Source organism: Vicugna pacos, chromosome 3 (assembly GCF_048564905.1).
Source record: "Vicugna pacos chromosome 3, VicPac4, whole genome shotgun sequence".
In the NCBI taxonomy this organism is placed as follows: domain Eukaryota; kingdom Metazoa; phylum Chordata; class Mammalia; order Artiodactyla; family Camelidae; genus Vicugna; species Vicugna pacos.
In genome coordinates this window covers 33,094,112-33,118,844 of record NC_132989.1, presented here as the reverse complement: position 1 = coordinate 33,118,844, position 24,733 = coordinate 33,094,112, and the positions used below count along the sequence as shown (strand labels likewise).

The window sequence follows — 24,733 nt, the reverse complement described above, 5'->3', positions numbered from 1 at the left end:
CATCCAGACTTGTGGATTACTGCAGAGCCTTTCGGATGTTAAGATGTTAAATGCTTACTGTCTTCTATTTTAACCTAGGTTTCTGTTCGAATCAATTTAAACTGTGTTCATCCCACTTCTTTCTTTGCCATCCCTGCCCACAATAGTTCTTCTCTTTGTTCTTACAGACAGACAGCACCATCCGGCCTGGGGTCACAAGTACAGCTGAATGTGGAGGTCCTCTGCCAAGAGCTCACAGCTAACATAATGAGATTAGAAAAGGTGACGGCTTTCTTTCCATCTTTCTGGGGACAGTCGCAGTAGTACCTGTCCGTGGCCGTAGGTCAGGGGTTACACACTCACTGGTGTGCAAGCAGGCAGGGTAAATGACCAAGCCCAGCCAGGGAATTTTCCACAAATAGGTTTCAAGATTATTTTCCGTGTTGGTTGATCTTGTGGTTTTCCGCATCGGTTAGAAATAATGCTCTGCACCGCAGGGCTCAGCAGGAAGTGACAGCTGACCCAAGGCTCAGGGGAGGGACACAGCAGGGAGTGTCCCGACCAGAGAGGACAGCCCCAGCGCCACCCAGGCTGACCGGTGCCACACACAGAATATTGCATGCAGTCTCTATACCATACGTGTCATTATTTCCATCTGACAAAAGAACCAAAGTTTCAAGTTAACTTGCTCAAGGAGACACACCTCAAAAGCTGGCAGACCTGGAAATTTGAACCGGCTCTGACTCCAGCGTTGTGCTTAGAAGCCCTCTGCTTTACTGCTCCCCAGAACCCAACCTCCGGCTCTGAGAATAAGGCCACTGAACAGGGGGGGTGAACAGGAGAAGGTAGGCATGCCAGAAATATTCCAAAGCTAAACCAAGTTAACATCGCTTACTTCTCCTTTCAGCATGTCTGTCCCTTCCCATCTGAGGCTTTGTCTTGACCCTTAACCCTGAAGAAAAGGTTTACAGTGAATTGTTCACATCGTTGGCACCAAAGCCCAGTATCTGGTGGCTTTCCTTAATAGTGCAGTTAAGCTCACTTGAGAACATGAAATACAAATGAGTCAAGTTATACTTGTCCTTCGATACTGAATGGTATCTAGCATGTAACCAGTTAAGTATGTAGAGCAAAGGAGTTGGCAAACTTCTGTTCTAAACCAAAGCATGACAGATCATTCCCACTGAATCACTGTATCTGTGGATAACCTTGGAAATTTTTTCTCTTTGAAATCCAGAATCAACCTAGAGAAGGTATGGGGTGGCAACCAAAATTGTTTCCCTTTGGGAAATGTTAGTTGCTAAGAGTTGAGGATAAAAAAAAAATTCTTTGATGAAATGTTTGGCTTCCATGCTGACCTAGAGAACAGGGTGGTGGTAGTTTTCTCGTTCGCTCACTCTGGCATGCAGTGATGTTCTTTGGACTGGAAGCACCCAGAACCCTGCTGCTCTCTTTTGCACTTCTTCCCACTCTCCTGCTGGGCCTGGTGGGGACACCACATTCCACAGTGAGGGACTGGAAAACAGGAAAGCTTGTCCACTACAGGCAGGCAGCTGGCTCCATCTTGTGCAGGGCTTCAGACAGAGCCCAGCTGCTCAGCTAGGAGGCGGGTAGGACCAACAGAAACCTTGGTCCCGGAGCAGAAGAGTGGATTTAGGGTCAAAATTTGCACCTGTTGAAGTTGTAAAAAGTCCTTAGTTGCACACATTGCTCACAGGGATCTTGGCATAAAAACAGGCCACAGAGTTCTCGTGGCTGGGCCTGCTCACCCCCACCCGCCACAGGCGGTCTGGCGGTGCCCCAGGGGCCCGGCACGGTGGGCGGACAGCAGCTGTGGGAAACTGGAGCCAAGTCTCAGCTCTGCCCACGCAATACCAGCCACTCCTACTCCGCAGGGACTGCTCACGTCTCAGCCCCTTGACCTGCCCTGTGTGTAACATCTCAATTTCTGTCCATGGCATCACTGCCCTTTCAGTCCTCGTGGGAAATTTAAGAATAATTTTTAACTCCGGGCTTTTTCACTTGTCACTGATAGACCAATTAGTTGACAAGTCCTGCACAATCCAGCTACCAGTGTCTCCTCAAATTCTCCGTTGCGGCCCCTCCTGCTAGTCTGATAGTGTGAAATCAGATTTCAGTATGGTTTTTGTTTTTACTTTCCTGATTATTACTGCACTTGAGCATGTTTTGATGTATTTGTTGGCCATATGGATTTTCTTCTAAAAATTGCCCATTTATCTCCTTTGTTTTACTTTTGGGGTTGTTGTCTTTGTAGGTGTTTTAAATATTTTGGGTATGTCTTTTATTTCATTTTTTTTTCTACCTTTCCTTTCCTGCTTTTTCATTTATCTTTGGTCCTGAGGGATGGGTAGGGAAGACATGAAGTAGGAATGTGGGTGATAAAGGCAGTGCATTCTACAGGTAAAGAAGTAAATACCTTCTTAGCGCTGGAAATGGCATTACTGGTGGAACAGTGCAGAGGAAAGAGCATAAACTCTGGAGTCAGATGTCTGTTCTTTTCCCTACTCTGCCACTTAACGAACTGTGTGACTGGTCTTGTTACATAAATGCTCTGGTCCTTTGATTCATGTGTAAAACCTGCCTCTGGGTGGTGGTGTGTGGTTACGGTGGCCACACATGTTCCCGGCACGTGCTGATTAGATCTCTTCCTCTCCACTTACCCTGTGTGTGCCTGTCCTCCCAAAAGAAGACTATGTTCTCTTCCTTTTGTTCCACGGGGTTCCCTACTCCCATCGCAGTATTGGTTCTTGAGAATTCCTAGTTCGTTTACCCAACAAACATTTACCAAGCGTATTTTCAGTCCCCAACGCTGTACTGTGGTCTTGAGATCCAAAGACAGGCACGGTCCCCGTGCAGTTCTGTCTTCTGGGAAATGTTGTACCTGACGGGGGTGCTCATTATTTGTGGTGTTTGTCTGATTCAGACCATTAGATGGACTTTGTCAAAACCAGCTTCTCATTGTCACTGAATGCATCTGGGTCACACCTGGTGTTGCCTGAGCTTTTGTTCTGTTTCTCTTCGTCTCTCCTGACATTTTCATCTTTGTTCCACTCTTTCATTTTTCACCTTGTCTCTTTTCATTTTAAAATGGATTGTCAAATAGAATTCTATTCCATGACAATGCATTTATTTGCTTGGTCTAAATTTAACCCATGTGTAGCTTTTTATTCAAGGCAGAATAGATTAATCTGAAGCATTATATAGGCCATAGCAAATATGACCTTAATATACTCCATTCTATTTAATAACAGGAGCTTTTCTCTTATTATTTCAAGATACAAAACAACTTACAAAAGCTGCTTGAGAATGGGGACTGACCGGCCAGACTGCTTGGGCTAATGGAATACCTCGCACTTCCCTTTCAAGTAGGTGCTCCCCGAGGTGTTCTGGTGGAGCACTCCCTGCCGGCCAGAGGAGCGAGCGGACAGGCAACCCCAGCCATGCTTGCCCCTGGAGGTCTCTGGCTCAGGAAAGGGGGAAAGGGGGACAATTTTGGTTCCTGTGCAATAAAAGTGGACCTTGACTCTCTGAGGACGTTTTCAGTATTGCTGCCTGAAGAAAACAGACCCATCTCTGGAGGTCTCAGGAAGGGCCCAGTGGTCACTCTTGGATGAGTGTGGTTCAGTGGGTTATTGTGACTGTGTCACCAAACACACTCCACTCCGTGCCTTTTAAGTCCTACCCACGTTCCTCTTCTCCCCGTATAGCCCGCTTAACCAGCCTTCAAACTAAAGGATATATCATGTGCCAACAAACTTGATATGGTCCTTGAAAGAGTTTGCCATGACTTGCCAAAAAAGTGAAGAAAAAAAAAAAAAGCTCTAATGGATAGATTTGACTCAAATAAATAACATTTTTAGTTTTGGGGTCTTTTTCCTTCTGCTATTATGTTCTGGTTTAAGTCACCTTGTATCTTCTCAGTTGAATATTGGCAAAAATATCAAGCAAAGCAGATTAAACTATCCCGTTTTATGTTTTGTTCCTCTAACTAATACTTAATAGGACTGATTCTCCCCAGATCACGAATCTGTGAGACATGAGACTAAAGCACTAAATTAAACTTACTTTGAAACCAGAACTAATCTTCAAAACAAAAAGTATTTTTTGTACTGATTTGAAACTAGATGAAAAACATTGAATTTTTAAGAATGTACGTGGACTATGTTCATTTCGGAACAGGATGTCCGTAATTAATGCTGAAACCCAGTGCAGCATGATGATAGCATGTTTTTCTCTTTTGCTGACTAAAATATGTAACTGGTGGTTTGCTAACTTCTATTTACCATGTGGGTTGGCTGGTTTTTATTAATAATTATTTAGGTACCCTAAGATCTGTAATATAAAAGATATTCCGTTTATCTACAATGCATTTTATAATCATTTCTATGAAATGTATTTTGTTTAATCAGATAAACTAACAAGTGAATTGGCTACATCATTTGTATTTGCTAGCCTGCTGCACAAGAACTGTGCCTGGTGCACCCCTGGCTTTTAATAAATGCTCATTGGCTAAAATGCCCAGCCAACACTGTGTTTTGTCAGTTTGTAAATCCCTTTAACTAAGACGACATGCCTTTTAACTGCTTCTCACCTCCTTTTTCCTGCTTCTAATTGGCCCATATATCTTTCCTCCCAAGTATTCATTTAAAACAAAATGATTTAAGGTCTTGGGTTGCAATGATATAAGGGAATGAAAATGAACTTTGAAATCAGAAAACCGATGCTTGATTCCTGAGTCGTCATTTTATGAGTTATGTGATCTTAAGCAAAATATCTGGTCATTTCCCCCCATTTTATTGATGAGATAAAAGTACCAATGAAAGTGCCATTGTGAGGATTAAATGTGATAATGTCTCTAAAGCACGTTGCCATGTGAGGCAAGTAGTACACTCCTAACGGGAACCATGTTCATTCTTTTAAATGTTTGCAGTCTGACAATCCAGTCTTATGAAAGTTCTGTCAGTGCTTTATAGTTAAAATCCATTAGAGATTCAACAGTGGATCAGCCACCTCTGGAGAGAAATTTTACAACTGTACGAAGAGCCTTTAAAAGCTTCAAATTTTACTGAATTCATAATCTGCTATCCAGGAATGTATCCCAAAGGAAAAAGCAGAGATCTAGTCAAAGATTTATATATAAGAATATTCTTTGAAGCTTTAGCAGCAAAATATTAGAGACTCTATTCAATAGCTGAGCAGTTAAAGTATGTCGCTATTTAGAATTGTCCAAAAATGGCATAGAAAATAGCATTAAAAGAGTAAACATAAAACTATAGGGTATGAGCCAATGCGGTAAAGAAACTCCTACATATGTGTGTGTACACGTACACACACACACGGAAGCACGTATACATTGACTTTCTATAGTTCCTAAATTTTGTATAATGACCAGCTGCTACTTTTTAATCAAATTGATTAAAAATATTAAGTGGAATCAGATCTTAGAACTGCACTTCCCCCTGTCCTGCCCCCCATAAACAACACTGCTGCTAGTCCTGCACCAAGAGGCACTTTTTTTAGTGGTTTTTTCCAACAGCTGCTACAGCTGACTCTTCCAAAAAAGAGAGAAAACACTTCATCGTTTCTAGATTTAGTTATTATTTTTGCTTTGGGGATGTTGCTGCCTATTTTATTTTTGTGTTACTAGCTCCTAGTCAAAATCGAGTGCAGGTAGATCTGAATGGTGACAGCAGGTCACATGTCTGCATATGAACTCCAAAGGAGAAAGCAAGCATCTAGGATTTTCCACCCTCCACCTTCTAGACACAAAAGCAGGAAATTCCAACACAGAAAGGAGTTTCAGATGCCGAGTGGCCAAAACAATAGCAAATACCTACCATACACCTTGCCCTTTAAAACTGAATGTTACCTTCCTAGAGTCAGAAAAACAAACAAAACTTTAAATACATTCTATTTTAGTAAACAGAAATTACGAGTCTTACAAATATAAATGAGAAATATTATTACTCCCTCTCAAGCCTCTAAAATACTTTCCAAAATATATGCCGCCAACACTCCAAGGCATTTCCTAGGTATTCATTTATGAAATTCTTTGAAACCATCCCAGACACATTTTTAAAATGCCTTTTCCTTGCCTTCCACAACTCATCTCAATTCATAAATTCATTGGAGTCAGACTGAAAGTTTCCCACTTAGATGTGAACTGTGTTGTATGCTGGTTTGCTGTATGTATCCCGAACAGTTAAATCCAGTTGATACTTTCCTTATTTATTTGTTTCTGGTGATCTAAAGGTCGTGGACACTAACATGTTAAGGAGCACCAGGTGATTTTTGCTCTCAAGTATTTTCTCAAAGTCAAAATTCTACTCATCAGTAACAGTTAATTCTGTCATTTGGGATCTTCCTACAAAGGAGCTCAGTGATATAATATTATTTTCATACACTTCTTTTAAACCTATCCCTGCTAATAATGATGAAACTACCACTTCTCGACTTAAAAAAAAAAATGAGAGACATTAAATGGAGCATCTTTGACCACTAAGTTTATAGCACTTTCATTTTTTTCCAGATGCTAAGCCTCACCCAAAGCAATCTACAGATTCAGGGCCGTCCTGATCAAAATTACAATGCCATTTTTCACAAAAATAGAGCAAACTCCTAAAATTTGTATGAAATCACAAAAGACCCGAATAGCCAAACAAAGCAAACTTGAGAAAGAGGAACAAAGGAGGCAGCAACACATTTCCTGATTTCAAACTTTATCACCAAGCCATAGGAATAAGAACAGTAATGATCCTGACATAAAAACAGACACATAGGTCAATGGAACAGAACAGAGAGCTCAGAAATAAACCCACACAGATATGGTCAATTTATGACAAAGCAAGCAAGAATATACAATGGAGAAAGGACAGCGTCATCAATAAATGGTGTTGGGAAAACTAGAAAGCCACATGCAAAAGAATGAAACTGGACATCGATCTTACATCATACACAAAAATTAACTCAAAATGGATTAAAGACTTGAAGCTAAGACCTGAAACCACAAAACTCCTAAAAGAGAAACATAAGCAGTAAACTCTTTGACATCAGTCTTGGCAATGATTTTTTGGATCTGACATCACAAGCAAAGATACTAAAAGCAAAAATAAGTGGGACTATATCAAACAAAAAGCTTCTGCTTTTTAGCAAAGGAAACAAAATGAAAAAGCAACCTACAGAATGGGAGAAAATATTTGCAAACCATGTATCTGATGGGGCTAATTAATATATATAAATGATATATAAAGAACTCATACAATTCAATAGCCAAAAAAACAAAACAAAAAACAATCTGTTTAAAAAATGGGCAGAGTATCTGAACAGACATTTTTCCAAGGAAGATATACAGATGGCCAATAGGCACATGAAAAGATGCTCAAAATCACTAATCATTAGGGAAATGCAAATCAAAACCATATTTCACACTGTTAAAACGGCTGTTACGAAAAAGAAATAACAAATGTTGGTGAGGATGGAGAAAAGAGAACCCTTGTGCACTGTTGGTGGGAATATAAATTGGTAAGCCACTATGGAAATCACTATGAAGTTTTCTCAAAAAATTAAAAGTAGAACTACCATACAATCCAGCAATATCACTTCTGGGTATTTATCTGAAGAAAATGAAAACACTAACTCGAAAAGATATATACACCCCCATGTTCACTGCATCATTATTTACAATAGCCAAGATAGGGAAACAACCTAATTGTCTATAGATGGATGAATGAATAAAGATATATACACACACGTACACACACACACATAAATATATATATGTATAAACACACATAAATTTATACACACACACAAAATATACGCAATGGAATATTATTCAGCCATAAAAAAGAATGAAAATTTGCCATTTGTGACAATATGGATAGACCTTGAGGGCACTATGCTTAGTGGAATAAATCAGACAGAGAAAGAAATATCCTATGATCTCATATATATATAGAATCTTAAAAAAGCAACAACAATACAGATACAGAGAATAGTTTGGTGGTTGCAAAAGGCAGGGAGTGGAGGTGGCAGGGGTGGGAATGGGTGAAGAGGTTAAAAAGGTACAAACATTCAGTTATAAAATAAATAAGTCATGGTTATGTAATGTACAGCATGATGACTATAGTTGATAATACTGTATTGCATACTTGAAAGTTGCTAAGAGAACAGATCTTAAAAAAGTTCTCATTACCAGGAAAAAAATTGTAACTGTATGGTGATGTTAACTAGACTAACTGTGGTCATCATTTAGCATATACACAAGTATTAAATCATTATGTTGTACACCTGAAATTAATATGATGTTATATGTCAATTATACCTCAAGTTTTAAATAAGAAAAGAAAAAAAGAATTTGCTTTTAGCTACTCCTGCTAAGGAAAAATTCTCAGTGTTTGCTTTTAATCTTCTAAGTGGCTGCTCTAGGTCTAATTCTGTCTTCTTGGGAAGAATATTTCCTCAACATTTTTTAAAGCAGCAAAGATATATATGATGTTATGATAGTAAAATGGCTGAGCACAAAATTATACGGTAACTTCTAGGTAAAAATATTCAGCCTTAAGGACAAATCCCTGGAAGGGAATACAAAGTAACAAAAATGCTTGTTAAAATGGTGAAATTATGATAAGTCATCATCTCTGGACCTACGCAGTGCAGGCTCTTGCCCTTCCTTATCCTTGGGCCCTGGTCAGGCACTGATGCCTTTACCCCTTCGCCCCTTCTCCATTCAAAGATTATGACTGCGCCTCCTATTCCTTCTTGTCTGCACAGGCATGGGCCAGTAGGAAGTAACAAAAATCTTCCCCAGGACTCAGAGCTGGGGACTGCTTGCCCTAGGATGAAAGCTACTTTAGTTAGAGTGCAGTCCAAAGCAGTAGAAATAGGAGAGGGATAGGTTTGTTAGCTGCCAAAAGAAATGTTATCTGCAGTTTTGTCTAACAAACATTGTCCTAATAGCATTCCGATTTGTTTTTCTCTAATCTTTAACACCTCTATTAGGTAAAATTTATATACAATAATGTACACACATTTAAAATGTACAGTTTTTGACATAAATATATTCTTGTGAAACCATCACCAGACTCAAGATTAAAAACACACCCATCACCCCGAAAAGCAATTCCTCTGCAAGTTCTCTCTTGTGCCCCCTTGACAGCCCCCATCCTCAAGCAACCCCAGATGTGCTTTCTGTCTATATATATCTGCATTTTCTAGAATTTTATATTAATGGAACCAAACAGTATCTATTTTTTTGTCTGGATTCTTTCATTCTGAATAATTCTTGTCAGATTTATCTACTTCTTGCCCCTTTCAATAATTTATTCTTTTTTATTTCTGAACAGTATTCCATTGTATATATACACTGCAAATTGTTTACTCATCAGCCTGTGGATGAACATGTAGGCTGTTTCTAGTTTTCGTTTATTACAAATAAAGCTGCTATGAACACTTCAGTACAAGCCTCTTTCTGGACATACACTTTCATTTCTCTTGGGTAAACACCTATGAGAGGAATGGCTGGGTCATAGGGCAGGTATATGTTTAACTTGTTAAGAAACTGTCAAGCTATTTTTCCAAAGTGTACCATCTAACATTCCCACCAGCAGTGTATGAGGTGCCAGTTCCTCTCCGTCCTCACCAACTTGATATGATCAGTCATATAAATTTTAGAGTTTCCACCCTAGGTGTGCTGTGGTATCTCATTGTAGCTCTAATTTGCATTTCCCTAATGACTACTGATGCTGATCATCTTTTCACATGCTGTTTGACAGCATCTGTATACCTTCTTTGGCAAGGGGTCTGTTCACATTTTTTGCCCATTGTTTCATTGGACTATTTCCTTATTACTGAGCTTTGAGGGTTTATTATATATTCTAGATAAAAGTCTTTCATTAGAGATGGGATTTGCAAATAATTTCTCCCAGACTGTGGCCTGTCCTTTCACTCTCAGTGTCTTTCAAAGAGAGCTTCCCTCCTCCTGAATACTCTGCTCTGCAAACTCTAGTCACCTGGGCTTTCTCCCACCTCCATCTCTGCAGCCGCCTTCTCCGTGGGCTCCCTCCCTGCACCACAGCCTGAACGCTCTCTCCAGGAAGTCAGATGGGGCAATCGGAGGGCTCACCTCCATTGTTTCTCTTCTCTCAGGCTTTAACTGTCCTTCATAACCTGATCTTGAGCGTCTTGAAAAATACTGTTTATATATTTTGTCTGGATTTTTGTTTGTTTGTTTCAGGTATTAAAAACAAATGTAGATTGCCTTGAAAATTCCTTGAGCAGGCAAAAAAAGTTTAGTCATAGTAGCAAAGCTCAATTTAGTTTATTCTACAAGACTCACTTGCCCTGGGTCATTTCCTGTTTATGCCTCTGGAAATTATAAGCAAAAGTTAAACTGTTTCTCAGCGATGATGTGAGGTCAACACTGACCAGTTCTATCATTTAAGAAAATTCAAATATTATAACCAATCACTATGAAAAAGTCATTGCCTTCCCACTGTGTAAGATGCTCTGTAACAATATACACCTGAGCCTCAAAGCAGAGCCTCATTCCTTGTTTGGTTTGAGCGCTCCTGGGTCATGAACTGTCTTTTTGGTGTGTGCATGATAAAATTCTATCACTGCAGTGATTTATTGGTTTTACTTCGGCTGTTGTTCAACTTCTGACACACCTGAAGTCAAATCTAGTCCCGTTACTCCATCTTGGATGGAAATTCCCACACCAGAGAAAATTTAAAGTCAAGGACTCTGAATCAGTCCTTGAAAAAAAGAACTGTCAATTTGGTGACAGAAAGGGGAAACAGAACACTAAGATACCATGGAGGGAGCAACCCCAAGTGTGGGGGGAACAGGAGAGAAGTGGCTGAAACTTTCAAAGCTTAGAAGCTCAGGAGGGGCTCCCGGGGCTGAAAGTCAGTCCCCACTACCCCGCAGAAGGGGCACACCAGGTGGCACTAACGTCCCGGACGGGGTGTAAAGAGGCTGGTACTGCAATCTAGGAAAACTGCAAATTGGATCCAGCTGCTGCTCCAGAAACGCACTGCCATTGCCAGGCTGAAGACGTGAGGATAGGGGGACACTCAATGGAACAAGAAGTTAGGAAGTTCTGAGGGAGCGAACAGGACCGAGCGATCCCTTTTTCCCTTCCAGCCTCATGGGCTCTCCCTAAGGCCTCCTGTTAGCAGAATCTAACAGGGAGCAACTGGCAAAACAGAAATATGGTTTGAAGTCTTAACATCAGAAATATGGTTTGAAGTCTTAACATTAGCATCACAAAGCAGAGTCTAGAAGCGCCGGCTTCCAGCGGGGCCAGAATCCCTTCAATACTGGCTACCAGCCTCAGGGTTGGCTACGCAGCGTCCATACACATCCCTTCTGAATATAAACGTGAGCTCTCACGCGAAGAGAAACACCACTGTTTCTAACGAAACGCAACTACACTTCATACAAAGGAAGATACCCTCATCCTCACCTGAAAATGGTGAGATGCAAAGCCCCGTTCGTCGTCTCCATCTCTGTGACACAGCAACTTGCACGAGCCGTGTGAATACGGGGCCAACGCCGGCCCACACCCAGCGCAACCTCTTCCGCCTCCGCCTCCTTCCAGAGACCCCTGCTTTCCTCCGCCCCACGCCCCGCGCCCAGGTGTTCTGTGGTTCCCGGACTACGGATCATTTAATCAATCAAGGAGTCGCGAAAGGGGGCTGAGGATTTGCTTCCCTTCACCGCGCACATCCCGGCACTCAGCAACAGCCCGCAACTCTAGTTCATCGCGGGTGGGGAGGTGACCCAGCCCTCCCAGGTGTCCAAGGACCTGCACATCCTGCCACCCTCTCTGATCCCCACATCGCCCCCACAGGAGCTCATTCTCTGCCTTATGAGGCTGCCCAGTAGACCCTGGAGCTCCTCTTTAACTGTGGGGGCAGAGGAGGCATCCAGTTGCCCCTGCCGAGGCCCACTCACCGGACTGGGCTTGCCCTCTTGGACCCCTTCTCCAAGGAAGAAGGTGCTGGCCTCAGTCCTACCGGCCTAGGTGAGCTGGCAGCCATGCAGGCAGTTTGAAAGGCTAGACCTGAAACCTTGGGAGCCAGGAGGGCAGGAAGAGGAAGAGGAGCGAGGACCTGCGCTGCCTATCTGAGCTGAGCCACAGAGCTCCTCACCCAGGCCCTGCGGGAGAAGGCAGGCACCCAGCCCTGAAGGGCTACTGGGATGGCTGCACATCCTGCTTCAGGGAGACCCCAGTGATCCATTCCCTGACCACAGGGACGGTTGAGGAAGAGAGTACCTGAAGCGGGCAGAAGCAATCCTGTCCCAACCCCCACCCCCAGGAGTGGACCTTGGCTCCCAGGCCTCCAGCCCTTCCAGCCACCTCCTTCTCCTCTCCCTAGTGCCTGGCCCTGTCTTCTTGTCTTGTAACTTGAGGGGCCATTTCTTTATGTAACTGGACCAAGAACGGAAAAATAATTATTTCAAAGCTCCTCTAAAAGTTTGAATTAAAATAAAATTAATGCAACTAATTATTGTTAATTATTCCTCAAATTTGGTCACAGTGCCATCTGACTATTCCATTCCCTAGTGACTAAATTGTAAAGTTAGCTTCCAACAAAACTGATATAGAGTATTAAAGAGAATAAAGAGAAAAGAAGAAAATTGTTACTGTACATACATTTACAATATACATACCACACAAATGCACGCACATACAATTACACACACACAAAGCAAGAAAATATGCACACCTGCTTTAGTCTTCATTTCTGTAACTAATCAGAAAGGTGTATTCATAATCTTCTTCCATCTTCCATCTTCTACTACCCATTTCATCTTTGCTCTCCAGAAGAACTGGTCACAATTCTTTACCTGGTGAAGTAACCCAAACCTTTATTCCTGCAGGATCTGAATTCTCAGGGCCTTTCTTTTCTTTCTTCTTCCTCCCCCCACCTTTGTTGTTGCAGTTGTTGGTTGCCTGTTAGTTCAAGTACATTAATAGTTCAGAACAGGTATCGGGCAGTCTTAGTTTCCAGTTCAATGGAAACATGTATGTTGGGAACCAAAACCTCTAAACAAGCAGAGCTCAAAACTGCAGGGATGGGAAGCAAGAATTCCATAAGTGGGTTATTAGTTGTAATAGTGAAAGGATCCACTCTCACCTCCAACTTTGACTCTTGGACCCATGCCTACAGCAGAGGCACACATATGTCAGTTTCTGCTTTATAGCATCTACTGCATCCTGTAAGATAGAATCCCATGCTTTCAGGGTGTCTCTCCTAACAGGTAGTCGAACAGGGCCTTCAGTAGACCATGCCATTGTCTTATTAAGCCAGCAGCTTCTGAGTGATGGACTATGTGGTAAAAACCAGTAGATTCTGTTGGCACTGGCCCTCTGCTGAAATTCTTTTGCTGTGACACAAGCTCCTTGATCAGAAGTATTATGAGATGAAGACACCATGATAGTGACTAAGGCAGAAACATTATGGACAAGGCAGGCAGATCAACATCAAGAACACATATCTATTCCAAAGGCAAATCTCTTTCCCCTCATGCTGGAAGTTAAGAGTCTTGCCCCTAAATGGCTGGTTGGCCCACAGAGGAAGGACGCTATGTCAAAGGCTGTTGTCAAGTTAGGCACTCAGCTGGGTTGGCCTTGGATGAGAGGAAGACTGTGTGTTGAACCCAGAACAAAACTTTATGAATTTCATAAAGATTGAAGTGTGAATGGGCTATTTTAGATTGAATGCAGAACAAGGACTCTAACCCTTGCAGCTGTCCTTTCAAAAAAATAGGTAATCACAGGTTCTGCTCTGCCTCCATCAGCCCTGGACTTGTTAAAATGCTATTATTAGTGAATGCCCATTTAGGAAGTCTGTGCAAGCCAGTAAGCTGTTGGAGGGGTGGGGGTGGGGGGTATAAGGAATCTCCTAGATTCTCAGCATTAATCAGTTCTGCTGGCTACTCCAGGAGAGAACAGCAGTGAGTGAGCAATCTGCATCTCTTCCACTGCATAGCCCCTCATTTTTAAGGCTGTGGCAAATTTCCATTTAAGGGTTAAACTCACCCACTGGAAATTAAGTCATTTCTTGCTAAACACAGAACTAAGGACAACAATCACGTGATAATGCTGGGCCTCTGACACGGTTGATCTGCGCAACGTTGCGTGGAGGATGTGATGTGCTGTCGGTTTTACAGACAAGCATGTGTGACCCAATTTGTTTGCCAGGCAGTTGTTCCAGAGAGGTAGTTTACTGACAGAAGAAAAATGAAGGCAGAGTACTGACTGCACAATCAAAGCCAAGAGGCTGCTGAACAGAATAAAATGCTGTGTAAATCCAGATGCTACCCTAGAGTAAAGAAAACTAAATAACAAGAGGGATTCCCCAGAAATGAAATACTGGGTGATTTCTACTTGCATCGCAACTCCCCATAAAATATTTTTTAACATTTGGTAACTAAAGTAGGTTATGGGCTTTACCTTGGTAGTGCTACTTCAGCTATACATTTAACTTTCTTAAATTCGTTTTAAACTTAATTTTATGGTTTCGGTTTCAGACTGCAAACATTTAAAATCTGCAGCAGCACGTTCTGTTTTGCCAGTTCTTTTACTGTCATGTAATCAAGTAACTTCATATGTGGATTTCAATGTAAAGTATACATGCTACTTATTGTGTATTTAATCATGAAATTTAATTTTGCACACTTATTTGTGATGTTTGTTTTCAATAAAAGTGACTAATTTTGTTGTAAAAAAAAAATGGGAGAAGGGGAAAAAAAACCTAGTAAATCAGTCTCCATTTGGGCTCAAATGCCTCCCCATGAGCAGAATCTGACTAGCGATCTTAGTCAAAGAAGCAAATAAGCTCTGGGTTACCACACACATCCTTTGTTGTCATTGTTGTTTAAGTTCTCTTAGGAAACCTTAAGAGAGATTTTCAATTGAGTTTTACATCCTTTTGTCTGAACAATGAGTTGTATATGATATTGATGCTTTCCTTGAACACTATTTTCTCTAATGCTGCAACATGAAATTCAACTTGAGGCAGGTCTATCTTGCAGGCTTGTGACTGTATGATCCTAATGCCCAAATGGATTTTTAAGTTAAGTTTTTATTAAAAAAAAAAAAAACCACTATATGCGGGCTTTTTGAGGGTCTTGAGCCTCCTCAAGGCTTTTGATCTTTTTCCTTAGACTTTCAATGCTAGGAATAATCATTAATTTCAAAGAACGAATGATATGAAAACAGGTATCTAAAAGTGAGATGAATTTGGTAATCATATGAAGCAACTGTAAACTTTCCTGAGCAAGTGATTCATTTCTCCTTTTGAAGGACAGAGTATTAAATTGGGTGGGAATCCAAACTTTATGCCAAGCTGTAGTCACCAGAAGGACTTAGTCAAGGGAGGAAAGAATGTAACTGGCTCCAGTCAGACCTAGAGTCTTCCATTTTTACATGGAGCCTAAATGAAGGTTAAAATTTGCTAGATTCAGATGATGATGGTAGAGTAGGAAGACCCTGCACTCACCTCCTATCATGGGCACACCAAAATTACAATGATTTACAGAGCAATTACCGATGAAAACAACCTGAAGGCTAGCTGAAAAGATTTTCCACAACTAAAGATATAAAGAAGGAACCACAATTAGATGGGTAAGAGGGGTGAAGACGCAGTATCAAGATCCACATCCCCAGGTAGGCAACCCACAAAGAGGAAGATAATCACAATTACAGAGGTTCTCCCTAAGGAGTGCGGTATCTGAGCCCCACACAAGGTTCCCCAGTCAAGGGTCCTGCATGGGGAAGAAAAGCCTCCAGAATGTGTGGCTTTGAAGGCCGGGGGGGCTTACTCTGGGGAGAGCCAGAGGGCTGTAGGAAACAAACTCCACTCTTAAAGGGCTCTTGCAAAATCTCACACTCAGAGACCCAGCATAGAGGCAGTAATCTGACAGGAGCCTGGTCAGACCTGCTTGCTGATCTTGGAGAGCCCCTCAGAGAGGCAGAAGGCAAGTGGGACTCCCCCTGGGGACATAAATGCTGGCAACAGCCATTTGGTAAGCCTGTTCTACCCCAGGGACACTGGTCCTGGCAAGCACCATTTTGGAGTCCTCTCTCTGGCCTGTTGGTGCTGAGGAGTACCTGCCCACCAGCCAGTCAGCACCAGTCCTGGGAACCCTGGGCTGCACAACCAACTGCCCCAGGATTTGGCCCTGCCCACCAGCAGGCCAGCATCAGCCCCAGGACCCCCTGGGTCATGCAGCTAGGGGCCAGCCTTGCCTACCAGCATGACACCACAACAGAAGGGCCCACACAGCCCACATAGGGGGCACCCCTAGAGCATATAAATCTGGTGACCAGAGGGGAGTATGCTGCTGAGCCCCACAGATGTCTCCTACATAAGGGTACGTCTCCAAGATCAGGAAATGTGGCTGACCTACCTGACACATAGAAATAAAAACACAGAATTAGGCAAAATGAGTAACAGAGGAATATGTTCCAAACAAAGTAACAAGAGGAAAAAAATACAGAAGAACTAAGCAAAGATGAGATAAGCAAACCACCCAATGAAGAGTTCAAGGTAATAATCATAAAGATGCCTAACGAGGGTGAAAAACGGATGAACATAGAGAAAAGCTCAAAAAGGAGTCAGAAAACATAAAGAAGAACCAAACAGAGCTTACGAACGTAATAAATGAAATTAAAAATACACTAGAAGAAATCAACAACAGATGATTCAGAAGAACAAATCAGTAAACTGGAAGACAGAGTTGTAGAATCACTCAAGTTGAACAGAAAAAAGAAAAAAATTATTTTATAAAATGAGGATAATTTAAGAGACCTCTAGGACAACATGAAGGGTACTAACATTCACATTATAGGGGCCACAGAAGAAGAAAAGAGAGAGAAAGTGTCAAAACACTTATTTGAACAAATAATAAATGAAAACTTCCCTGACCTAGGAAAGGAAACAGACCTCCAGATCCAAGAAGCACATAAAGTCCCAAATAAGACTAATTCAGAGAGATCTACACCAAGACAAATAACAATTAAAATTGCAAAAAATAAAGAATCTTAAAAGCAGTAAGGGAAAAGCAACTAGTTATATACAAAGAAACTCCCATAAGCCTACCAGGTGACTTTTCAACAGAAACTTTGCAGGCGACAAGAGAGTGGTGCAATATATGTACAGTGATGAGAGAAAAAACCCCACAACCAAGAATATTCTTCCCGGCAAGGCTCTCACTCAGATTTCAAGGAGAGACAGAGTTTTACAGACAAGCAAAAGCTAGAGGAGTTCAGCACCACTAAATCAGCTTTACAAGAAATGTTAAAGGGACTTCACGAAGTGGAAAAGAACACAACTAGAAATATCAAAATTACAAAAGGAAAAATCTCGTTAGTAAAGGCAAACAAACAGTAAAGGTCAACCACAGAAAGTCCTCCTGTCTGATACTGCGTCTGTATTTTACAAAAGTGCTGGGAAGAGAAGTATGGCAGGAAGGTTATGCCCATTTTACAGAGAAAGACATGGAGCCTTAGAAGAGATGTGGTTTTCCCAGTGTTACATGGCCCAGAGTTGGGAATCGAACCCAGCTCTTTTGACGATCCGGATATGAGAGGTTAAGTATCTACTGAGCCAAAGTAGAAAATAGAGCTAAGGGGCAAGGCTGAGGGACACTTACATCTGGTCCCCAGCCTCCTTCCCTTTTCTCATTCTCTTCCAGCAGCACCGACTTTTCCAGGTACCTACTCTTCCCATTTGGCCTGCTGGCTCCTGAAAGGATTTCCTATCTTTGCCAACCCTATCTCCAACTGTCCCATTTGTCCAAACTTACCTCTCCCACCTCCTGCTCTGTCCTAAACAACATATAGTTTCCCTGAAAAACAACAAGGTCCTACTGTATAGCACAGAGAACTATATTCAATATCTTGTAATGGCCTATAACAGAAAAATATGAAAAGAAATGTGTGTATATATGTATAACTGAATCACTAAGCTGTACATCAGAAATTAACACAACATTGTAACTCAACTATACTTCAATTTAAAAAAAATACTTCTCTAAATAAAAAAAAATTAAATTTAAATTTAAAAAAGGAAAAAAATTTTCCCTGTTTGGCTGCTTTTGAAAGCTGATTACTTCTATTTTTCATGAAGGGGTGAATGACAGATAGCCCTGGGAAAGGATAACAGAATCGAAACCAATTCTCAGTTGGCTGATCTGGCTGATCGTCAGACAGCACAAGAAGTAAAATGACATGTGAGGAGGACATTCTAGACAGTGGGTGGAGGGGAGTATTTTGAACACATACTGTTGTGGAAGCTGTCCATTGTCTCCCAATACCCATCTGTCCTCTCTCAACAGAACTGAACACCTAAGTTTGGCCAGAGTACGCGGATCCCAAAAATAAAGGTTTGTCAACCTCTTGTTCAGCTGTATATGCTCTGTGACTGAGTTCTGCCACTGGGATGTGAGTGGAAAGGACGTGTTCGACCTCTGGGTCACACCTTAGATGCAAGAGGGCCCTCCCCTAGATGTGTATGAGCTGAAACAGGCGGCCGCGGTGAGCGACCTTCCACTAAGGAGACCAACCACCACAAGCAGCGCAAGGCCCGGACACCGTGGGGTCACCGGTCCGCCCTAGACCACCCACACCTGGACTGCTTCATGGGCAGGAGAAACTATCTTGTCGAGCCTTCATCTTTGTAGTCTCGGTTAGAGCAGCTAAAATCCTACCTTGAATAATAATACCAGGGCCCTGAATGGAACTGTTGCTCTTCTTGGTAGAAACAGTCTTGAGCCAAGAAGGGGCAGACTGAGGCAAGTCCGATTCATCACTGCTTGGGGAAGAAAGCCACAGAACCTGTGCGCTACAAGGAACACTGTGAAGCTGGGAACGGTCCTCTGAGCCGTAACCTTCCTGCAGCTAATTGGAGCACACAGCCTCCAGCTCAAGAAATTCCAATTCGATTTTTCCGAAAGCTAATTTCCAAGTATAAATCAAGCACTGAGGCCAATTTTGGCTCATGGGATACCAGCTTTCTATTTCAGATTTGCTCCAGCCTATTCATTTTACAGATGACAGCACCAAGGCACAGAGATGTCAGATTATTTCTCTAAGAGCATTCAGCCCGTTAGAAGCAGAGCTGTGCCTAGAACACAGGTGCTTCACCTTCCAAACCTGTGCCACTTGTATTTCCAGCTGAAGCCCCAGGCATCTCAGCTCCTGGACAAGCAAGCAGGGTGGGAGACAGTCAAGTACCATTTTGATTCTGACTCAAAATTCTACATTTAAGGAAAGGTCAGTTCCTCTTTCTCTATCTCATTTCTTCCAGAACAGTTCAGTCCTGAAGCCATCAGGTGGGTGAGAAGGAAGTTCCCATGTAGGGGCAGCTATGCATTTGGTGCCTCAGTTAGGTGAGGAAGACATTAATGTCGGGGACGAGACCAGTACCCTCAGAATGAGAATGAGGTGAGGGAGGTGTCCTTACAAGGACAGGAGATTCGTTATTCCAACGAGAAAAATGCACCAAGGGTAATGAGAGGCAGGTTTCTTACTATAAGATGTAGAGTTACAAATATTGAAAGGAAAAAAACTGAATTGAACCCACTGATGTTGGCTTGAAAGGAATACTGCTGGCCAAATGAGGGACATCAAAATGCATTTGCAGCATCAAAATAAGTAATAAAAATAAATGGATTATAACTCACTGGATAAAATAGGAAAATAGAAGATAAAATAAGTGAATGGAAAATTTGAGGGAGAACTGGACATCTAGGTTGTCTCAAAGACTAAGGAGAAACACTACAAAGGAAAAAGCTGGCAGACATCAATGTAATCAAGAGATCAGTGTTAACATGAGAAACAGAAAAATCACCACCAGGCATCACGGCAGGATACATTTAGGGGAATATGGCATCACTTCTGCAAATGTGCTGCTTAAGATGCACAACCTGAACCATATCATGAGGAAACACCAAGTTGAGGACCATCCTACCAAACGAGTAGCCTGTAGTCCTCAAAGTATCAAGATCATAAAAGTCAAGAAGAGACTAGAGGAAACCAAGGACATCTGACAACATGGCCCCTTTTGCTATAAAGGACATTACTGGCACAAGTGACAAAAGTTGAATGGATCTTTGAATTATGTTAGTAACATATCAGTATTGGTTTCCTGATTCTGATGGTTGTACATGGTTATGCTGGAAAACGTCTTTGTTTGTGGGAAATATACGCTAGAGCTGGAAGTGATGCGGCATCCAGTGAACGACATAGTCTCACTTTAGGCGAAAAAAAGTTCTTCATATTGTATTTGCATTTTTAAGTTTGTGAATTATGCCAATAATAAAAACATTACAAAAGAAAAAAAGGAAAGATCAGCAGTTGAGAGACAGACAGGCAAGGAAGGGAGGCGTTCCAGTCTCAGTTCACATCACCAGAGAACTAACTCGGGGCCAGACTGTTCAGGTGCAAATTACAGCCCCACCGTTTACCAGCTGTGAAACAGACGAAGTTGCTTAACCTCTCCATACCTCAGTCTCCTCATTAGTAAAATGAGGACCATGATAGTATCTACTTTGTAGAATTATTATGAGAATTAAATGGATTTGTATTTGTTAAGTGCTTTGAAAAGTACCCAGAATATAGTGTAAGAAAAATAAAATATCCCCTGGAGTTGTCAAAAATGGAGTAACTTCACACATATGCTCACTGCAGGGAAGGCAGAGTGGATGGAAAATACAACAACCGAATTAGTTTCTTAATTTAAAAGACACTACTCTGCAATTATAGCCATTCTTTTTTCTGACATTTTGGGGCTTATGTTTTACCTAAGAACAGTAATCAACTGCAACAGAGGTAATCTGTGTAGTCAGACGGAAGGTAGGGGAGGTGGGTTACTAATGGTGCTGGAATGAAATACAGCCGATATAAGTGGGGCACTGAGTTTAGCACATCTGTCTGCTGAACGCAAAACCTTCTCCACAGTGACTTCCAGGACACCAAAGTGTGGACACAACTCATATCCCTGCCAAACCGAGGCACTTGCTCTGAGCAACACTGCCACCTACAGGTCAACATCGTGAAGACAACTTCATAATATGTGATTCCTGGCCGGATTTCTAGAATCCTGCAATTACTAGAGTGAAAACTTCCACAAGCAAACAGATAATGCTTAGGAGTTAGTGGATTTGTGTTCCTATTTTCATACCTAATCTCCCTTGGAAAGTAAATTGCCTCTGCATCAATTTACACATAAAGAAAAATCCAGCTGACAATAACAAACCATAAAACACACAGGAATACACTTAAAAAGAATTTTGCTAAGAATAATAAATATTTGAATTCAACAAACATATGGCCTAGATTTTTTAAAATTTAAGTATTATAAATTAGTTCTTTCCTAATTTATAAATTTAACATTATTTCAATAAAAATCTCAAAGAACTTTCTTTTCAAAAACCTGAAAAATGCATCTAAATTTCATTTACAGATTTAAGACTATAAAATGTGGAAAACACCCTAATAACAGTAGCCAATATTTATTGACTCTTACCATTGCCAGGCACTGTTACTTTTGTGTGCGACGGGCATTATCACCACCCCATATAGTGGAAATGCTAACCACTGCTCCTCACGTCCACGGTGGGGGCTGGGAACTGATAGCATGACCGTAATACTGGATGCAGGCAGACAGGGATAGTCACACATAACTCAATATAACCAGTAACCAGCAGTACAGGATTCCCAGCACCTTAAAACAAATGGCAGTAATAACACACACAAAAGTACATTTTAACTTCTGTGGTTAAAAACACTAGTAACTTACTTTTATTAAGTCAATAAAAAAGAACAAAGGGCCAATTTAAAAGCAGTATTTTTTAAATAAACGTTATGACAAAAAAAGTCCTTGTTGCTAGAAACAGGTATAGAAAAATTGTGGATTAGTTTCAAAGAAAGCTTTCAGAACCAGTTTAATTTGACTTAAATATCTTAAGATTAGAGCGAACAGTCACCCTCTTTCACCAGTAGATTATTATTCGAAATTGATGACCACGGCCTGGGTTTAGCAGATACACAGGAGGATGGTGAGTCTCCTTAAATACCCAATTGGAGAGACATTATAAATGTAAAAATTTAACAACAAAACCACAGATACAGCTTGTATTTTAAAATACTTGTTTAAAAAATTTTAAAAATTATATGCTTGGAAAAAACAGAATACAAAAATATTTCAATCAAAATTAATCTCATAGAATTTCAAAAATGAAAATAGCCAATTATCACATAGTTCCTAAAAATGTTTTAAATAGTGCTTTACTTTCTTCAGACAGTGTTACAGTTACTAAAGAAGACAGGGCTAGAATACCCAACATTGTGACTTACAACTTAAAACCACAGCAAGGATTTTTAAAATAAATGCCCAAATGGCATGATTTTCTTAAGCAACTATTTACATTACAATGTATGTATGTATCAGTACAAGGTAGTCTAGTCTATTTTGGACTTCAAAAATAGAAGAAAACTTGGCTTTCAGCATGATCTTTTAGTGAGATGTTTTAAAAGCATCCTAGTGCAGTAACAGGGAGCAGATAACTGCATGTATGTGCGCTGGGGAAGCAGGTGGGGGGAAGGGGACCTGGAAATGTAGGACTCCAACCACCTGATTCTTCAACATCACTTTCTTCTTTGCTGGTTTTAGTTTTTAAGTTACACATCCTGTTGACTTAAAAAATCAGATATCTTTTTAAAACTTATGAAAAACAGCTCTCTCTCCAGTCTCCGTGCCCTACCTCCAATTTGCCCTCCCCTGAAGCAATGATTTTTTTCAGAATTTACCTATCTGTATAAGCCTATGTTGCTACTTCTTGCTTTTGTAATTTTAGGCATTACTAATTTTCCACTACAGAACCTAAAACTGCCTTTCCAGCCTACCCTCAAACCCTGAGTTCTTACTGCCAACATGCTCTCAGAAGGTCTACTGTTAGTGCTTGGCTTAATTAATAGTCAAGGTTGACAACGGCACACTTAGGTGAACACTAGTCACAGCTTGGCCAAGGAGCATGTTATGAATACCTTTCCTTCCCTGATAAATTTATCATTGCTTGGTTTTTTCATCTGCCTGCTTCTCTGTCATGACTCAACCTCAAACTCTTGGCCAGTAGTCTAAATCTTTCCATATGTCCTGACCCATCAGGTCATCTACAAATGTCATCTTCTTCCAAGGCTTCTGTCCCAGTCCAGTCTGGCAGGAGTAGAGGGGGTGGTGGCTGCTACCCACCGGGGGAGCATGGGCTGCCGTGAAGACAGAACTGCAGGAGAAGGCATGAGCTCCACAGGGCCCCGAGCTGAACCATTCCAGGCGCTCCTGGGCTGCTTCTCCAGAGAAGCAAGCGGACCGTCAGCAAAGAGACAGTGAATTATGCGGAGTTCACTATGAATACATGCTGTCACACACATGGTTATTCTCCGAGGACAAACCTAAGGGCAATTACAGAAGCCTAACAGCTCAAGAAAACAGACTGAGGCTGCCTAAGAACTCCAGGAGAGCTTTGCATAGAATTCTGCAGTCGTCAGCAGGTGCAGGTTCTAGGACAGGAGCAAAATCTACAACCACCCTGCCAATTTCTTCTTTGGTGACACAAGCCATCCTGAGCAAGAGAAGCCGAGATGGCTGGAAGTGCCCTCAGTCATCTTAAACAGCAGGTCATTCCACAGGGATACTGTGCTATGGTCCTCCACAAACAAGGGACACACTCCCTTCAGTCACACCCTCTCCAGTACCTGCTGAGGAGGGAAATGTGAGCCAATGCTCACCACCGATTTCCTTACCTGCTCAGGGGACGTTCCTGCATCTACTGATGAGACTTCTATTTTCTTCTCTATTATATTCGGTGTTTTCCCAAATCCCTACTACTTTTTCTAACCTATAAAATAATCCTAAATGTACTACTTTTTCTAACCTATAAAATAATCCTAAACTTTAAAGAAGTCAGTAACTACTAGTAACATAAAAATCTACCTGATCTATCTTTTACTCAATACAGCCATGGCATCACAATCTTTATTTTTAAAAAACAAAACACGTCTTTTGACTGAGGCCTCAGAGGCATAAGAGGTGAGCCACTGTCATATTCAAAATAATGCATTTGTTCTAGGCAAATCTGAATTTTCTTGTCTTCTTCAGAAGAGCTGCAACAATGCCTGAAAGACTGGAGGTGATGTCAGTTTAAAGCACCTTTACTGAAACTTGATTCCTTGGGCCAGGGGAAGGTCCTTACTGTAGTTGATGGTACTAAAAGAGAAAAAAATGAACAAAATTAAATGATATAGGATATCTTATCCCAGTAAAAAAGTGTAGCAGAACTGTATATATTAACAAGGTGAAATGTCCAAGTTCTAAGTTGGTGTAGAAAAAAAAAATTAAGATACAAAACAATGTTAGTATAGATCCAGTTTTATAAAAGAAAATAAAATGAGAGAGAGACCCAAAAGTCTGGAAAGACACAGAGCATAACTAAGTCCCTCTTAGTCAGCCATCTGGTTTTTCTCCTGAGAGAGAGGTGTCCCCATTGAATGCGTTCGGGAAAGGCCACAGCTACACACTTACCCCTCTGGATCTCAAGTGCACAAGAAAAGTAAAAGGGACATAACTGATTTCAAAGAATGGGAATCGGGCAAAGAGAGTGCATGCGTCTGAGACTAAACAAGCCACAGCCAAAGACCTCACAAGTTCCTGACATAGAC

At 41.4% G+C, this 24,733-nt stretch overlaps 2 protein-coding genes and 1 pseudogene across 3 annotated transcripts in view; 2 read left to right on the top strand and 1 right to left on the bottom strand.

Annotated features, from left to right (window-relative positions):
• GRAMD2B (GRAM domain containing 2B) overlaps positions 1-4,526 on the top strand; it is a 55,802-nt gene extending 51,276 nt beyond the window's left edge. For both annotated transcript variants that reach the window (XM_006213891.4, XM_015247653.3), the window contains exons 13-14: positions 168-261; positions 3,276-4,526. In XM_006213891.4, the coding sequence (XP_006213953.1) occupies positions 168-261; positions 3,276-3,317 (136 nt within the window). In that variant the 3' untranslated portion in view covers positions 3,318-4,526. The remainder of the gene's footprint in view (positions 1-167; positions 262-3,275) is intronic.
• Positions 4,527-11,481: 6,955 nt separating this feature from the next.
• LOC116278161 (sorting nexin-15 pseudogene) lies at positions 11,482-12,268 on the top strand (annotated as a pseudogene).
• Positions 12,269-24,032: 11,764 nt separating this feature from the next.
• The window catches only part of ALDH7A1 (aldehyde dehydrogenase 7 family member A1), a 31,278-nt gene continuing 30,577 nt past the window's right edge, over positions 24,033-24,733 (bottom strand). The window contains exon 18 of the mRNA XM_006213888.3: positions 24,033-24,281. Within this exon, the coding sequence (XP_006213950.2) occupies positions 24,227-24,281 (55 nt within the window). The 3' untranslated portion in view covers positions 24,033-24,226. The remainder of the gene's footprint in view (positions 24,282-24,733) is intronic.